The sequence below is a fragment of the Galeopterus variegatus genome, unplaced genomic scaffold (assembly GCF_000696425.1).
Source record: "Galeopterus variegatus unplaced genomic scaffold, G_variegatus-3.0.2 Scaffold1652, whole genome shotgun sequence".
In the NCBI taxonomy this organism is placed as follows: Eukaryota; Metazoa; Chordata; class Mammalia; order Dermoptera; family Cynocephalidae; genus Galeopterus; species Galeopterus variegatus.
The window spans coordinates 204,331-220,414 of NW_007727763.1; the positions used below are offsets into that span (position 1 = coordinate 204,331).

At 35.4% G+C, this 16,084-nt stretch overlaps 1 protein-coding gene across 2 annotated transcripts in view; it reads left to right on the top strand.

The window, feature by feature from the left end:
• The window catches only part of RPGRIP1L (RPGRIP1-like), a 90,137-nt gene extending 82,907 nt beyond the window's left edge, over nt 1–7,230 (top strand). For both annotated transcript variants that reach the window (XM_008578260.1, XM_008578258.1), the window contains exons 25-26: nt 3,426–3,559; nt 5,808–7,230. In XM_008578260.1, the coding sequence (XP_008576482.1) occupies nt 3,426–3,559; nt 5,808–5,920 (247 nt within the window). In that variant the 3' untranslated portion in view covers nt 5,921–7,230. The remainder of the gene's footprint in view (nt 1–3,425; nt 3,560–5,807) is intronic.
• Nucleotides 7,231–16,084: the final 8,854 nt, after the last annotated feature.

Consider the following 16,084-nt stretch of genomic DNA (forward strand, 5'->3'; position numbering starts at 1 on the left):
CTGCTTCTGTGTTTCTTTGTTTCTGGAAGGTTAAAACAAAGTAGCACTCTTTTTGGGAGAGAGCAATTTTTTCCTCTAAAGTGTTTATTTTAAAAATTGAAAGGCAGATTCCACTTTCATTTTAGACCTGCCTTTCCTCAGAAGGACCACTTATTTGTATCAGAATAGTTTTTTTTTTTTTAAAGTCCACATTAACTGTAATGATTCCCATTCCCCCCTCATTGTCTCTAAGAATCTCCAAATGCCCCGTGGAGACACAGAGGTTCATGTCATTTTTTAGAAAAGCTGAGAGAGGTATTGCAGGTGCAGAGCACTTGACTGAGGGCTTTCAACCGTGAAGTGCGTGCTAGGGGTGCCTCTGACCACCATCAGAGAGGATGGTCTCCTTCTAATGCCTCGACAGGATCGTTTTCCTAAGGAAGAAAGGGAGTTTACATTTACATTTTTCCACAACCAAAAGCCAATTGTTATTCCAGCGAATGTTCTCATCTTTTTGAAGTACTCGAAGGTCACATTACTTAAAGTACCTCCTAATTTATGAGAATTCATTTCTCAGGCAACAACTATGTGGAATATTGGTGATAACTTACAAACCACACAGTTAGAGAAGTTTGGCCAATCTTCCCTGACATGTCTAAAGTTACAGACATTGTATAATAAATTTTATATGGTACCTTTTCATGCCGCTCCACGCTGTATTTGCAAATATACAAGTATCACTTTAAAGGGGAGGTGGCACATTAAAATAGGACTTTGAAAATTATTTATTTGAAGTCACAGTTTTGACACTGACTTAACATTCCTTTTTGGTTTTGTTTTTTTCTCTTTAGCAGTATTCTATTGAGCAGCTCTGTCACTGAGGAAGATAGACTATAATAACAAGCAATCAAACCAATTACATATTGCAATAAGTACTAAAGAAAATTAAACAAATTAAATGCTAAAATAGAAAATAACAGGCAAATCTGAGGAGGTAACATTTAAGCTGGTTCATGAAGGATGAGAGGATCCAGTCAAGTCACAAAATGCCCAGGGAAGATCATTCCAGGCATGAAGGAATATACAGAGATTTGTTCTAGGACAAGTAGGGGAAGTTAGCCAGGCTGCGTGTCACTGAGAAGTGGACAGAGGTGGAAAGAGGAGGCAGAAGAAACTGAGGTAGCACGTCCTTTTTTTACTTCCACTTGGGTACTTGGCACCTGCCCCGTGTGTACATCGGGTCCTCAGACTACACTGTAAGCCTCTTCAACACACGGAACAAGGTTTTACCTCTTTGTTTTGGCAGGGTTAAAGGTAAGATATAAGATGTGTTTATGTATGTGTATGTACATGTACAGCTTAGCCTTGGCCAGTTTTTACTTTTTTAATTATTTTAGTGTACTTTCCTCCCTTTTTAGCTTAACCTTATAATTTCTTAAGTTCAGTTTTGACATCTCATTTTCCTCTCAATAGAGTTTTAAGCCAGAAATATTGCATTTTTAAATTTCTAGCCCATTCTCTAGTATTTGGAAGGTTTTTGTGGGGTTTTTTTTTTTTTTTCCTTTTTGTCTCAGAATTCTCATATATTCAGTGGAGGTAATTGTCTGCATATGTAAAGTTATACAAGATATGACCCTGAGATATGAGATGCAATATAAAGGTAACACTTTACATTATTATTGTTACAGTGTGTGTAGCCTCTGTCTTTTCTGTTGGTCGTGTGTTATAAAATATACATCACATATCACTTTTAATTCCTCCTCCTCCAAGCACATTCAGTTTAGGAAAATTTATTTCAGCACTCATCTTGTTTAATTGAGTAATATAGCCATTGTATAATTTGGGAATCTAAGTTTTCAATTGAAACAAACTTTTCCCATGCCAACTTTCTTTCCCCTTAGAAATGCAGAAGCTTAAGCAACTCTACCTAGATTAAAAATAGTAATAATAAAAGAGCAAACATTTACTCAGTGTTTGCTGTGTTTCAGGCACTGTTTACTTGTATCATCTTATTTGATCCTAACAAGAGCCCTGTGAGATTGGTATAATTAGCCCCATTCCATTAGATAAGGAAACTGAAATCAGAGAAGTTAAGTAGTTTGTCCAAGGTCACACAGTTAATAAGTAGGAAAGCAGAAATTTGAACCCAGAACGGATGCCCCCCAACAATCCATTTTAATTCCTCTATCTTATACATCTTATAAAATATCCATCTTACTCACGTGAACACCAGGATCTGCACTCCTCATAATTATTGTGTGAATAGGTGTTAACTTTGATTTTTACTTAAAAGATTTCTATTTTCTAATCAAAATGTACTGCTAGCTAAAAACAGAGACTCAGTAAAGGAGTGAAATGAGGAATACTTATTTTCAGCAAATTAGTTAAGAACATTGTCATGTTTATCTATAAGTGTTTGGAAAGGATTTTCTTTGTATTTTTCAAGGCATGATTTCTCAAAGACTTAGATATTTATGTTTCTTGTTTTGTTTCTGATTTGGGATGGATATGTTTTGAAAAATTTTAAGTGGTAAAGTTTACAAGCATGCATGGTTCAAGCTATGCTGCCAAAACATATCAAAAGAGTACTTAACGGTAAATTCCTGTCATTTGGTCAATCCAAGTGTGTTTGGCCTCAGCACAAGCCACTAATTCAAATCAGTTCCACCTTACAATTATACGTCTAAAAGTAAAATAAAACTTGGATGCTATGATTGTAAGTTAAAAGATTGCTGTAATACAAACATTTGATATAGCCTTTGGGCAGAGCAATGACATTTATTTGACATGATTCAGAATGTTACCCAGGGAGCATGATCGCTGCATTTTGTAGAATGCATACAGTTAGTTAAATTGCTTAGTAGCAACTCCAGAGTTGCGCATTTCTATGGAAATTGTTGCATTTCTATAGAAAATGCTGACCATATAACCTCCGTGGTCTTTATTCACTTCATCTTTTTAGCCTTAAAAGTAGAGGTGTCATAATATGATCAGATAGTGTATAATAGAGTGAACAACTTGTCCTTCTCTTTGCCTAGTAATTTTCTCAGATTCTAGAGATAAATGATAATCAGTGCTTAGAAAAGTGGATTGATGTTAATTTGAAGGTTGGGTGTGCTATAACAATTCTAATAATTCATATAATATCTTATCTAACCTAACGTAACTTTCTTCTTATTGGGATAATTGGAAACTTCAGCATTTCATACTTATGGGCTGGCTGGTTAGCTCACTTGGTTACAGTGCAGTGTTTATTACATCAAAGTCAAGGATTTGGATCCCCATACCAGCCAGCCACCAAAAACAAACAAACAAAAAATTTATCCTTAGTGATAAAAGCCTATTTGAGAGTTTTGTGGTGATTTCTTCTCATTTGATGGTGATTTTTTCTGAGTTTTGGGGGGTTCTTTTTGCTTTTGTTTTTGTTTTTGTTTTTGCCTTCTCAGTGTTCGCTTCACTGTGGTCAGTGACCCTCCAGAGGATGAGCAGGATCTGGAGTGTGAGGACGTCGGCATTGCTCACGTCGACCTCGCTGACATGTTTCAGGAAGGAAGAGACATTGTGGAGCAAAATATTGATGGTACGGGTGGAAGTATTGCTCAGTTTGTACAACCAACAATTGTTGAAATCCAAACTCTTTATTAAAACATCTTAGCTGGCTGCAAGAGCCTTGAGTCGCACATTAGTTGAATCCTTTGCAATGCAAGCCAACTCCTTGTTGAAGCTGAAAGCCTCTCCCTACATCCCTCCCCTGGCCTTCCCCTCTGCCTTTCTTTGAGTCAACAGAAACTTTAAAATAATTAATTGAGCTTCACAAAAGTATTTACTTTTTAGTATTGGATAGGGTTGTGAAAAATTTGGCCATTGGTTTTTTTTTTTTTTTTTAATGTATATGGAAGCCTCGTTTCAGCTAAGACAGTTAATCTTAAGTATGTTATTGAGTGATGATGGTAGTGTCTATCTCAAGGGCTGTCTTTAATTCAGTGTTACAGTCCAGTGATACCATCACTACGAGTAACTCTGAGTAGTTTCGGTCACTCGTTTCCCACCAGGATTGCAAGAGAAATAAGGGGATTCCTGATGAAATATGTTCTCCTGGATTTCCACCTAACCAAGCATGATTCCCAACAATGCTTAATTTCTACCCTCCACTCTTCTATCACATATTTAGAACATACTGAAGGAATCGTATTTTATCAGACTTTTTTAAGAATCCTGGGCTGGGCTATATATAATAAACGGAGAAATGAGACTGATTCCTAGTTCATTCATTATGTCAGCAGAGCCATCTCTGGAAAAATGTACATGGTTTGTTTACTTATTCATGTATTCAGTAAACATTTAACTAAGCACCTCTTAAGTGGCAGGCGTTCTGCTTGTGCTGTAGCTCAGCTGTGGTTCATACGTCAAGCTGCTTGTCCAGAGTATGTGTCATATGCTCAAAAGTCAGGACCAAGCCAAATAATTCACAAAATTAGACCAAATAGCCAAATTAGAAGCCTGCTCTGGGAAATCTTTATAAGCTATATATCTCTAACCACGTGGAAATTGGTCACAACTTTGGCACAGAAGAAAAAGATGAGCAGATTAACGTATTAACCTAAACCCTATTAAAGACTCCCAGGACCAAGAGAATCAGACAAAAATGACCAAAATTATCTCTGCATTATATTCTTCCTCTTTTCCAGTTAATTCTGTTATCAACCCATCTTCTTTTTCTGACCACACTGATCTGATATGGTCAGCTATTGTGACCATGTTTTGGAAAAGAGTCAAAAGATTAGGCACAGGTCAGGTCAGGATTTTAATGCTTTGTTCTGTGTCAGGCATAGAAGTTAGAAGTTACAAAGCAGAGGTGAAAACTCAGGGGAAAAGGCTGGGGACCACTGTGCCACTACGATTTCCCTGCTGCTCATTTTTCCACCTAAGTCTTTGTATACTAAGTTTTGTTTAAAGGCTTTCTTACACATTTTCTTGGAATTAAAAAAACAGGCACAAATATTAAAGTTCAAGGAAAACCACAAGGAATAATAAACAGGAAACTACCAAGACTCGTAAGTGCTGTCAAATTTACAAAGTTCGGCATTCGGCCTTGAGTAACTAGCAATCATTGTCCACAGACGGATGCGGTCTCAGGTATTGAATCAGCGTCCCATCTGGCCCCCAGCACTGAGCTCGGAGAGAGCCCAAGGCTTCAGCCAAATAGTCTACCTATGGGACACCACTGAAAGTAGTGGCCCCTCTTCCAAGTAAAGCTCACATACACTGAAAAATTTCATGGATCCTCAAAGCCAATCCACAGACCTTAAGATTCCTGGATCTGCCAGTTGAACTTTTTCTAATTTCACATAAAATCTATTTTAAATGGAATGTTTTCCTTAGATAAATAACCAATTCAAATTATGATCATATAACATCTTTACAGTGGTTTGCCCTCCTGAAATTTCTTAACATTATGTGTTAGAACATATTCTACTTCGTTGTCATAAATCCCTTTTAGACTTTTTATTTCTTACTAGCCTAGAAATTCTGATTGTGTATTATTTGATTATATGTTATCATTATCCCAAGGCCTTTTCACTAGGTGAACTTCAGGATCAGATCATTAGTTTTAGCTCCACAAGCAATATGTATATGTACAAGCAGTACATCTAAAATGTGCATTCTCATGCACACATGACAAGGTTTATTTTTTAGGTTTCTGACATGCCAGTGAACTTTGGACTTTTGTAGAACTGTTTTCATCTTTTCAGTTACTGTTTCAGCTAGTCTATCTGAAGAAAAATCTGTTGAATGATATTAACACTTTCCTGCTATTTTCTCCCTAGTTTTTGACGCACGAGCAGATGGTGAAGCTATTGGACAACTCAGGGTAACAGTTGAAGCTCTCCATGCCCTGCAGTCTGTCTATGAGCAATACAGAGATGACTTGGAGGCTTGAAAGAAACTGCTCCAGAGGCATTTCATACTCTTGAGTAAATGCTCACATGAAAGCTCCTAGATGAGATTTTTATAATTACTCTGGTGTATATAATCTATAATTCATGGGAGGCTGGGAGGAGGGAGACCTGGGTTTGAAGTGTTTAAGTTTTGTATACTTTTTCATTTGTTTATTTTTCTATTCCCTCCTTCCCTTGACTGCCACCCCTCAGGACTTAAGTTCTCCATAATGGGCAGCACCTTCTCAATAATTTATACCTAGATGATAGTATGAGAAAATCTATTTGCATTTTCAGCATTTTCTCATGAAGAACTGAAATGCAATTCCCATTTTTATTTTTAATAAGCAAAAGCATAAATCTTAGAAAACCTATGAAAAAGAAATACTTTTATGTTATCCCTAATCATCCCACTAAATGGAATGCCTGTGATTAGCCTCATTAGGAGTTTTATACTGTGAAGATTTTATTAGAAGCAATATATGAAAATTACTTGGATTAATGTGTTAATCTTCCTCTTTAAAATGCTAATATCCATTTTATGCACATTAAAGCTCAGTATGCATTTTCTTTGATGCATGCAGTTTCTATCAATTAAATATAAAGAATGAGACTTAGCACCAACTTATTAAATTACTGCAAGTTTTTGTTTTTCTTAAAAATTACAGTTCTTCCTATTTGTGTTATTTTTATGTATTTGTATGGTATATGGCATCCAGTGGTATGTGTGTAAAGAGGAGATAGACATAAATAGATTGATAGATGTGAAATTTATACCTTGAAAACTTAGCTTATGACACAGAAAGAAATTACTGAAAGTATGACTCAAATTCTACTATACTTAGACATGAAAGGAGTATCTTTTTATCATTTTTTAAAAATTTACATCAAGCCAGTACAATGCTGGGGTGTATCTGGATAACCAGATCCTCGAAAAGCAGCTCAGAAAGTTAATTTTCTAGCTTTTACCCAATCTCACTGAAGGATTTAATTGATATTTTTAATGGAGCTGTGAATCAATGCTGCAAAGGAATTGTCTCTAGAGGTCTAGGATATAATGCATTTCATTTTTTAATTTACTTTTTTATTTGTCGTTTTCTTCAAAGGATTTTTATAGGCTGTGGGTTTTCACTGTTTGCAAACAGGCTATGTTCCTTCTTAAGCATATGTAAAGTATTCAGGAAGATAAGTAATTTATTAAAATCTACCTAATTTGCCGTGATATATTAAATCTCTGCTTCAGTGATCACAGACCATTTCATTTAGAGAATTAGGCATTCCCTCTTTGTGTGATTAAAGCTCTGGAAAATGAGTTCTTTGCTCCTATTTGTGAACATTCAAAGCCTGCTAATGGCAAGAAGATGGAATAGATTATGAGACAATTCATTACAGTTGAACAGAAAAAAAAAGCAGCTATAATGCAAAAATGCAAGTATGAATATCTGCATATAGTTTGAACCATCTGTGCTCTAATGGCTTCAATAATGACTCTCATCTTTAGGAGGCTTTGAAATGACATCCATACAATATTAATTTGTTGATGTACATTGTGGGACCAGTAGAATATGGTCTGACCACAGGACATCTATAAATTCTGTCTATACCATTGGGCCTCCCTGTCCTGGGGCCTGCCTTCTCCAAGAAGAATCTTGCTCTCATCAAACTCTACAAATCTTCATAACATCTCATTCCTCTGGAACCTTCTAGAGACCACAAACATCTGCAGACTAAACCTCTCCAATCCTAGTAAACAACCACATGTTTGTTGTCACTTCAGCTGGCTCTGAGCTCATCTTTTTGGCCTCTCTTTCTAGCTTTCTTTGGCTTTGTGCAGTTACAGTGTCATTAGACCCATAATATTCCCCTGCAGTAATTTAAAACAGCCAGATTATACCCTTGGATTAACTGAGTGGCTTTTGAGACATTTATTGTGGTATTCTCCCAGGAGGTTTGTATTATTGTTTTAAAACGTTACATCCCAAACTAAATACCCATTTTGCAAGGAGAAGAACCAGATTGAGCTGACTTCTTAGGATCTTTAAGTGGAGAGGGGAAATTTTTATTAGAAAACTTCAAGGACCTAGTCAACTGTACAGAATGTATACCCTCCGATAAGATTAGAGAATTAACCATATTTCTGTCACGTTCATGTTTACTGTAATATATGTTAAAGATTCCTTTTCTAGTTTTAAAATACTCAGCTTCAAACTGTTGCAGATTTTCACAACACTCATTTTCATACAGAATTGCTGCTGGCACATTTTGAAGTGGATAAGTAGTATTGAGTGCTGTCATATGGATACTTTAACTGGGTTTCATAATCTGTCCAACGGTATTTTTTTGTTTTGTCTTTCGTTAACCTGAGTACACTGAAAAGTTCACTACCTTTTGGATTAAAGAGCAATGGTTTTCTCTCAGCGAGCCAAGCTTGATCCATTAAATTATGGCTTGGGGGCAAGGTCTTCCACCAGTGTCTTTGCCACACATACACAGCAGTTTAAGGTGATGCCGTGTGGACTTACAGCCCTTAGTGTAACTGTACATGGTATACTCAGCACTTTTGGGGGCTGTAATGCTTTTAGTTTGGAAGTATAAATAGAGATGTGGTGTGGTATGTGTGAGAGTGTATTTTACATGTTTTTTTGCCTACTGTAGTAGAAATGTCAAATTCCGAGCCACTGTCATGAGAAGCAGTTGACAAAAATAAGTTTTATGGTTTACAGTGTGGTTTACATAGAGAACATTTCACTCTCAGTTTCAACATGTTTTCTAAATTATCATGGTTTATTGCCATTTAACTTAAATTAGTTTTTTTAAGAATAAATAGAGAGTATGTTTATTCAAATAAAGAAAGGCCACATTGAAATTCTGCTGTTCCTGCCATTCATTCATTACCACAAAACACAAATAATTTCTCTGTGTTATGAAGAAGCGTGGGCTGAGAAGTGGCCACGTGATTTGGGAGGTTCTGCGTGCACCCACGTTCCCACAACAAAACATAAATTATTTTAGTAATCTGACATCAAGAGCTGTGACAACAAAAACCAGCTCTTACACATGTTCTAACAAGAATCTTATTAACATTTTTGTGGATATGGAAAATAACTTTTTTTAGTCAAACTGGCACTATTGCTGAATTTAGAATGATTTCCTTATGCACTAGATAGCAAAATGTGAATCATGTCTGAGAACAAGTATGAGAGTAAAATGCCATCTTTGTGTCGCATAGAACATCCAAGGGATGCTTTGGGGATATGAAGTTGTTGAGTAATTGACAATATCAGGATGATAATTCATCCCCAATGATGAGAGTACATCTTAATAAATCACTCATGCCTAAAGGCCTCTGACTGCCTTAACAAAGAAAAACTAAACTTGTGATTTATTATAGACGGGGCAACATGGCTAATTAAATCCATGAATGGGACCATAGATGGCTTTACATCCCCTTTGTTCAGAACAAAAACAACCTCCAGATCAACGAGAAAGCCAAAAAAAAAATCAAAGCAATAGAAACACGTTTGTTAAAAACTATAAATATGAAATTAGAAAACATCTCTTTGTCCTAATCTCTTTAATCTTGCAAGATAGAATTTTCACCTCTATTTCAAAATGCCACCAGTGGACTGTACCTTACAGTCTGAACTCCTGAAAAACTGGGCGCATGTTCCTGCTTTTGTTATACCTTTCACTTGTGCCATTTCATTTTTCACGTGACATCCACTAATATATTAAGCCATGTTTATCCTTCAGACTTTCTGAAGTGAAATCTGGTAATCTTGACTGCCATAATCATGACCTCTTCTCTGAGGTAGATGCCTTTAGAATGATGATTTTTGTTCCTTCTTATGCTGTTGAGAGTCACCCTTCTCATCCCTGTTACAGTATCACCACTCTCTTCACTGAACGCCATTTGTTTTTGTTTTTAATAAAATTTAGCATCTTGATTTTTACATCTCTGTCCCCTTTATTCAGCTGAACATCTCCTCCCACCTGTCTGTTCTCTTACTTTTAGTTAATCAAAGCGCATTTTTTTCCTTCCTCTCTACTGTTTCTTTTCTTGATGCTACAACCACGTCTTTAGATACCAGCATCTGTGAGAGCTCCAGTGGCCTTCCCAAAACATTCCTTTGTGTTAAGACTTGTCTTAATTTAACATGACAGGGGCATTCTTAGACAGCCATTATGAAACTGAGGAAACAGCAAGCTAATTTTTGTTTCTTTGCTTCTTGTACCTTTTTACAGTGAAGTCAGGGAGGCTGGAACTCAGAAAGCTCTCAGGAATCACTGGTAAGGAGCTGAAGCATAAGGAAGTTTTTTAAAAATTTAAGGAAATGTCATTAAAATCAAGCTTTATTTAGTGCAAATGTGTTTTGTCGTAGTTACATATGTCATAATTAACAACAGGGAAAATTAAGAAATTTCAGAAGAAAACTTAAAAGACTGTATATACAACTTAGAGGTTGGGAAGACTTCTAATGAAGAGAGGAAAGACAGAAGCTGCAAAACAAAAGATAGACATACTGAGTATGTAAACATTAAGGCAGGGTAAGAGTTTCAACATCAGACAAAACAGAGTTCAAAGTAGAAAACAAAAGAGAAAGAAGGACGTTTTATGCTATTAAAGGGAACAACAGGTCAAAGATATATGAACTTAAACATATATACAACAAACAACTTAGCCTTAAAATACATGAAACAACAACTGACAGAACTATGGGAAAATATTGTGGCTACATGAATTTTAGTAGTAGGTTTTAACTTTCAGAGAGTGATAGATCAAAAAAATTAGAAAAAGTCTAGAAGATTTGCTTAACATGATTACTAAACTCAAACATATACAGGATGCACATGGAACATTCAAAGAAAAATCAACTATTTACTTAGCCACAAAAGAAGTTTCAATTTCCAAAGACTCAAAGTCTTACAGACTATGTTTCTCTTAGCAAAATGCAATTAAATTAGAAATCAATAGCAAAAGAATAGCTGAAACAACCAATCCTATCTAAAAGTAAAAAATATGTTGTTTTAAATTTTTAATTGACAAATAAAAATTGTATATATTTACGGGTGTATTATTATCATTCTGGGTTCTAACAAGACAAGAAATGACCCACTCCTACAATATGACAAGGAGACAGAAAATTCTACAAACTTCACTTTATGTGTAAGTGGGGGAAATAAACAACAGTCAAAAGTCCACACCAAAGGGGAAGCAAGGCAAGGGTTGAGCATAAGAGAGGAGAGCGTGCAGGATTCTAGTGGTGATAGACACAGATAATATCAACTAAGGTTCCCACAGAAGGAGAAGGGTTACCCTGAGTGGGGAAATGCTGAGAACTGGTCTGAGGCCTGGTGGGTCAGAGCACTGGCTACTGGTGAAGTGAAAGGAAGGGGCTTGGAAAGTGCATAGGACATGGCAGCTTTGGAAAGGCACTTCTGGAAGAGAAGGGGGCATTTTGAAAGGGAGAAGTATTTCTTGGAGACGTGGTGGTGAAATGAAGCAAGGGACCAGCTGAAACTATGGGTCCCAGTGAAACAAGATAATATTAAATGGCATCAATATCAATAAAAAGAGGCCATTTATTTTAAAAACTGCACTTCACTATAGCAACGAAAGAGGACACTGTTGAGCTAATCCAAACCCCTACACCTCACCTGTTCGGCTGGTCCAGGAAAATTCAAAATAAATGTTTTAATAGAAAAGAGAATCCTGCATCCGTATTCCATAATAAAACAAAAAAGGATCAAAAATTTTTAGCAGTCATCAGTTATACTTCAATAAAGCTGTGGAAGAAGAAGACTACCCACAATCTCACCACCCAAAATTAGCCATTAACATTTGCCATAGTGTTTCCTCTCTTTTCCTTACATATGAAAAACATTTTTGAAAATAAGTAATACATGACTATATTTTTATTAGAAACCATAGTAATACAGATGGTTAAAATCCCCTTCTATCATACCACGCCTAATCCAGATCTGCTCCCCACCACCAAAGTTTACTGATTTTATATATTTGTATACATATACTCACAGAATTGTTTTTTGTTTATACAAATGTCAGGCTGCAGAAATTATTTATATGATTTGCTTTTCTTTCACTTGATGTTTTTTTTAAACTGTTATTGGAATGTACCCACTGTTTCCAATGTCTCACAATTGCTACAATAAGTGAGTCCATGATTCTTTAAAAAAAGAAGAGAGAAAAAAATAATACTTTTCAGTGGGATGAAATTCTACCCTAGTAATGGTGAATTTGATTATTTGAACTGACCTTCCTGTTGAGAAAAAGTGGAATATATATTCCCTATAATATATATGAAGTGTTTCAAGACATTAACATGCCTGCTAGCTACCTAAGCTGTAAGAAGTTGGAGGAACAAGATCTGGTAATAAGGAAAGCCCCGAAGGTGAGCCAGGCCCTACAGCTGATTTTTCAGTAGAGGCATCTGCCAATTTGAAGATGTGGGTGCGAGGCTCAACAGAGTTTTTAACAGACTTATGGGGCTTTGAGGGACAAAACTGGAATTCAGGGCTTTTCAAAGACTAGAAGCCCCAGCAGATCCCCCAGACTTTGAGTTGGGACTTTGAGAGGCTAAACCAGGAAAATAACGATGAGCAGGAAATAGACTAGCACTCACAGGCACGGAGCCCTGTTTTGAATCATCTCAAACTCTGAATGGATTATGATGATCTGAGATTGCCAGAGCCACTAGCCTAGCCATTTGTCAGGAGCAAAGGTAAATCTCATTTAGAATAAGATATCATCCAGAACTTCAAATTATTTCTACATTCTTTTAATGTACATTGTTTGGTACATATTTAAAAATAACTAGGCACATAAGGGGACAAGACCACATGACTGAAGACTAAGACAGGGGAAATACCCATAAGTAATTCAGATAATGGAGTCATTATCTATGAACTTTAAAATAACAGTGTTCGATGTGTTCACAGAGGTAAAAGACAATCTTGATAAATATGACATAGAATTGGACATTATTTTTATTTAAAGATCCAGATGGAAATCCTATAAATGAAAAGTGTAATAACTGAAATTAAGAATTCACTGGATAAGTCTAACAGTAAATCAAACACAACTGAAGAGGGATTTAGTGATCTGAGGGAAAAATCAAAAGAAAATATCCATTCTGATGCATGGAAAGAAAAATGGAAACTACTAAAAAAGGGAGGGGTAAAAGACGTAGGGTCATGTGGAAAGTTATACGTGTAATTGAAGGCCCAGGAGAGGAAAAAGAGAATTAGGTGGAATCAATATTCCAAGAAAAAAAAATCATTATTCCATGAAATAATACCTAAAATTTTCCAAAATACACATAAAGTACAGATTTAAGAATAACTTAATCCTGTATGCCCAAGCTGGATAAACACAAAGAAAATCATTTAAGGCACACCATAGAAAAACTGCTGAAAACCAAAGGCAAAAAGAAAATTTAAAAGTAGCCAGAGACAAAAAATACTATCTTCAAAAGAACAACACTAAGACTGAGAACTAACTTCTTAACCAAAACAATGGAAGCCATTAGAAAATAGGATGAAATGTCTCTTGGCCCCTACCTTACATCCTCCTTCCACATCTTTTATCCACACACAGGGGAGTTAACACCCCAGGGAAACTCTTGACCAATGGGATCAGGAGCTAGTGGATAAATATTTCCCCTTTCCATCCCTGTGATGGCCATATAGCCATTCAGAAGGTCTAGCAGGATCAGCTACAATCACTCATAGATGTAATCAACTTGATAATACAACATCATATTGGCCTTTCCATCTATTCTGTTTTACTCCTCCCAGTACCTAATTCCTCTCTCTGGGATCATTCCTAAGAAAACTACCTGCATGCAAGCCTTTGTTTTAGGCCCTGCTTTCAGAGAACTCAGGCTAACAAAGTAGATACAAGGAGTGGCACTAGAAAGCAGAACATCAAGATGGGACTCTAAAAATGGATTACTCACCAATCAGATGGCTAAAAATGATGACACTACTTACAGTAAGTGGTGTGGCGATAAACCCTGGATTGATAGATTCTTAATGGTGATGAATTAAGATAAGTGTAGGTGAAAGTGAAGCATTGGGTTAACAGCTGTTTATTTTTCTGAATTTATATTATACTTCAATTTTTTTTAAAGTTTAAGAAAAACTTTTCAGCAAATGAAAAACTCCAAAAGAAATAAAACCAGCCCTTATGCAAAGGAAAAGGTAACACAGTATTTCAATATGAATTAAGTAAAATTAAATAAGAATTGCAGATGGGAAAAAACAGGTCAGGAATTTAAAAACTAAAAACCAAAATACATCTAATCATTATAAAAGAAAGCAAAAATGCAAATTAAAACATAACAATAGGAAATTAACCATTGAATCAGAAGATATTCTAAAATATTATGTGTCTAAATTGTGTAATTCTCTGCAAATACCTTTGAAAATCTAGATGAAATGGATAATTTTCTTACTAAATGGATAATACAGCTTACCAAAATTGACCCTTATAGAGATAGAAGGCTTAAAAAGTCACTTTCAAAAAGTTATTAATGAGCTAATTCCAATAAAGCACCAGGCCCAGGTGGTTTTACAGGGGAATTCTAATAGGCCTTCAAAGACTAGATAATTTTAATGTGATTCAAACTGTTTCAAATGTGTTTGAGATATAAAAAGAAGAAAAATTTTCATAATCTTATAATAAAGTGACTATATCATTGATTTGTAAGTCCAATAAACACTGCACACACATACACAAAACTATGGACTATCTCACTTATGAATATTAAAGCAAAAATCCCGAGTAAAATATTAGCAAAAAGAATTAACCACACTAAAAATATAACACATCATGATTAAGAGGTGTTTATTTCAGGAATGCAAACAGGTGGCTCATAAGATCTAGAAAGAAACCCAATACATACAAGAAGTTGGCATATCAAATTAATGAGAAGAAGTAAACTACTCAATAATGGTGTTGGAAGCATTAAAAAGGAACCTAGAAAAAAATAGATTGGATCCCTACTTCATAACTTAAAGCAAAATAAATTTTATAAAGATTTACATGTAAAAAGTGAAAACATAAAAGTGCTAGACGTGAACAAATATTTATTTACAATCCCAAGTGGAATGGCCTAAGCATGACACAAAATTCAGAAGCTATAAAAGAAAATAGTGGGCTGGCCAGTTAGCTCACTTGGTTAGAGTGAGGTGCTGATAACACCAAGGTCAAGGGTTTAGAGTTCAGATTCCCATACAGCCAGTCCCCAAAATAAAACAAGAACTGAAAAAGAAAATAGAATAAGTTTGACAACACAAAAATCAAATTTTCTTCATGGGAAAAAAAAAGTCATAAAATCAAAAGACTATAAACTTGGAAAAATACTTGCTAATATTAGGACAAACAGCTAATTTTCTTAATAATAAGGAGCTTCTGAAGAAAACACCAATAGAGGGCTAGCCAATTAGCTCAGCTGGTTAGAAAAGCCTTACAACACCAAGGGCACAGGTTCAGATCCCCCTACCAGTCAGCCACCCAACCCCCACACACAAAAAGGAAAACAACAGTAAGAAAAAGACCAACAGCCCACAGAAAAATGGGTAAAGGAGATGAACAAACAATTTAAAGAAAAGAAAATTCAAATGACTTAATGAAGTAAATATGACATTAATATTACTGAATGTGATATTAATTGATATTAAACATAGAAAAAATATGCTCATAATAAGATACAAATTATAACCACAATGATATTTAGTTTTCAACTACCTGACTGACAAGATCAAAAATTTTAAGACGCATGGTTTTAGCAAGGCTGTGGGGAAACAGGCATACTCACACATTACTAGTGGATAGATAATTTCCTACCAACACTAAGACCAATTTGGCAATTTTATGAAAATAAAAAATACATTTAACTTTTAATACAATTCTCCTTCTAAGAATTTATCCCAAAGATGTACTTGCAGAAGTAAGAAATTATGTATGGACAAGGTTATTATTTCAGCATTGTTTGAAAAAGCTAAAATTAGAAACACTCTAGATATCCAATAGGGAGCACATCAAATAAATCATGAAATTGAATACTATACAGCTACTTAAAAAAAGGAGTCAACCTTAAATGTGCTGATATGGAATATCTCCAAGATACATTTTTGTCTGC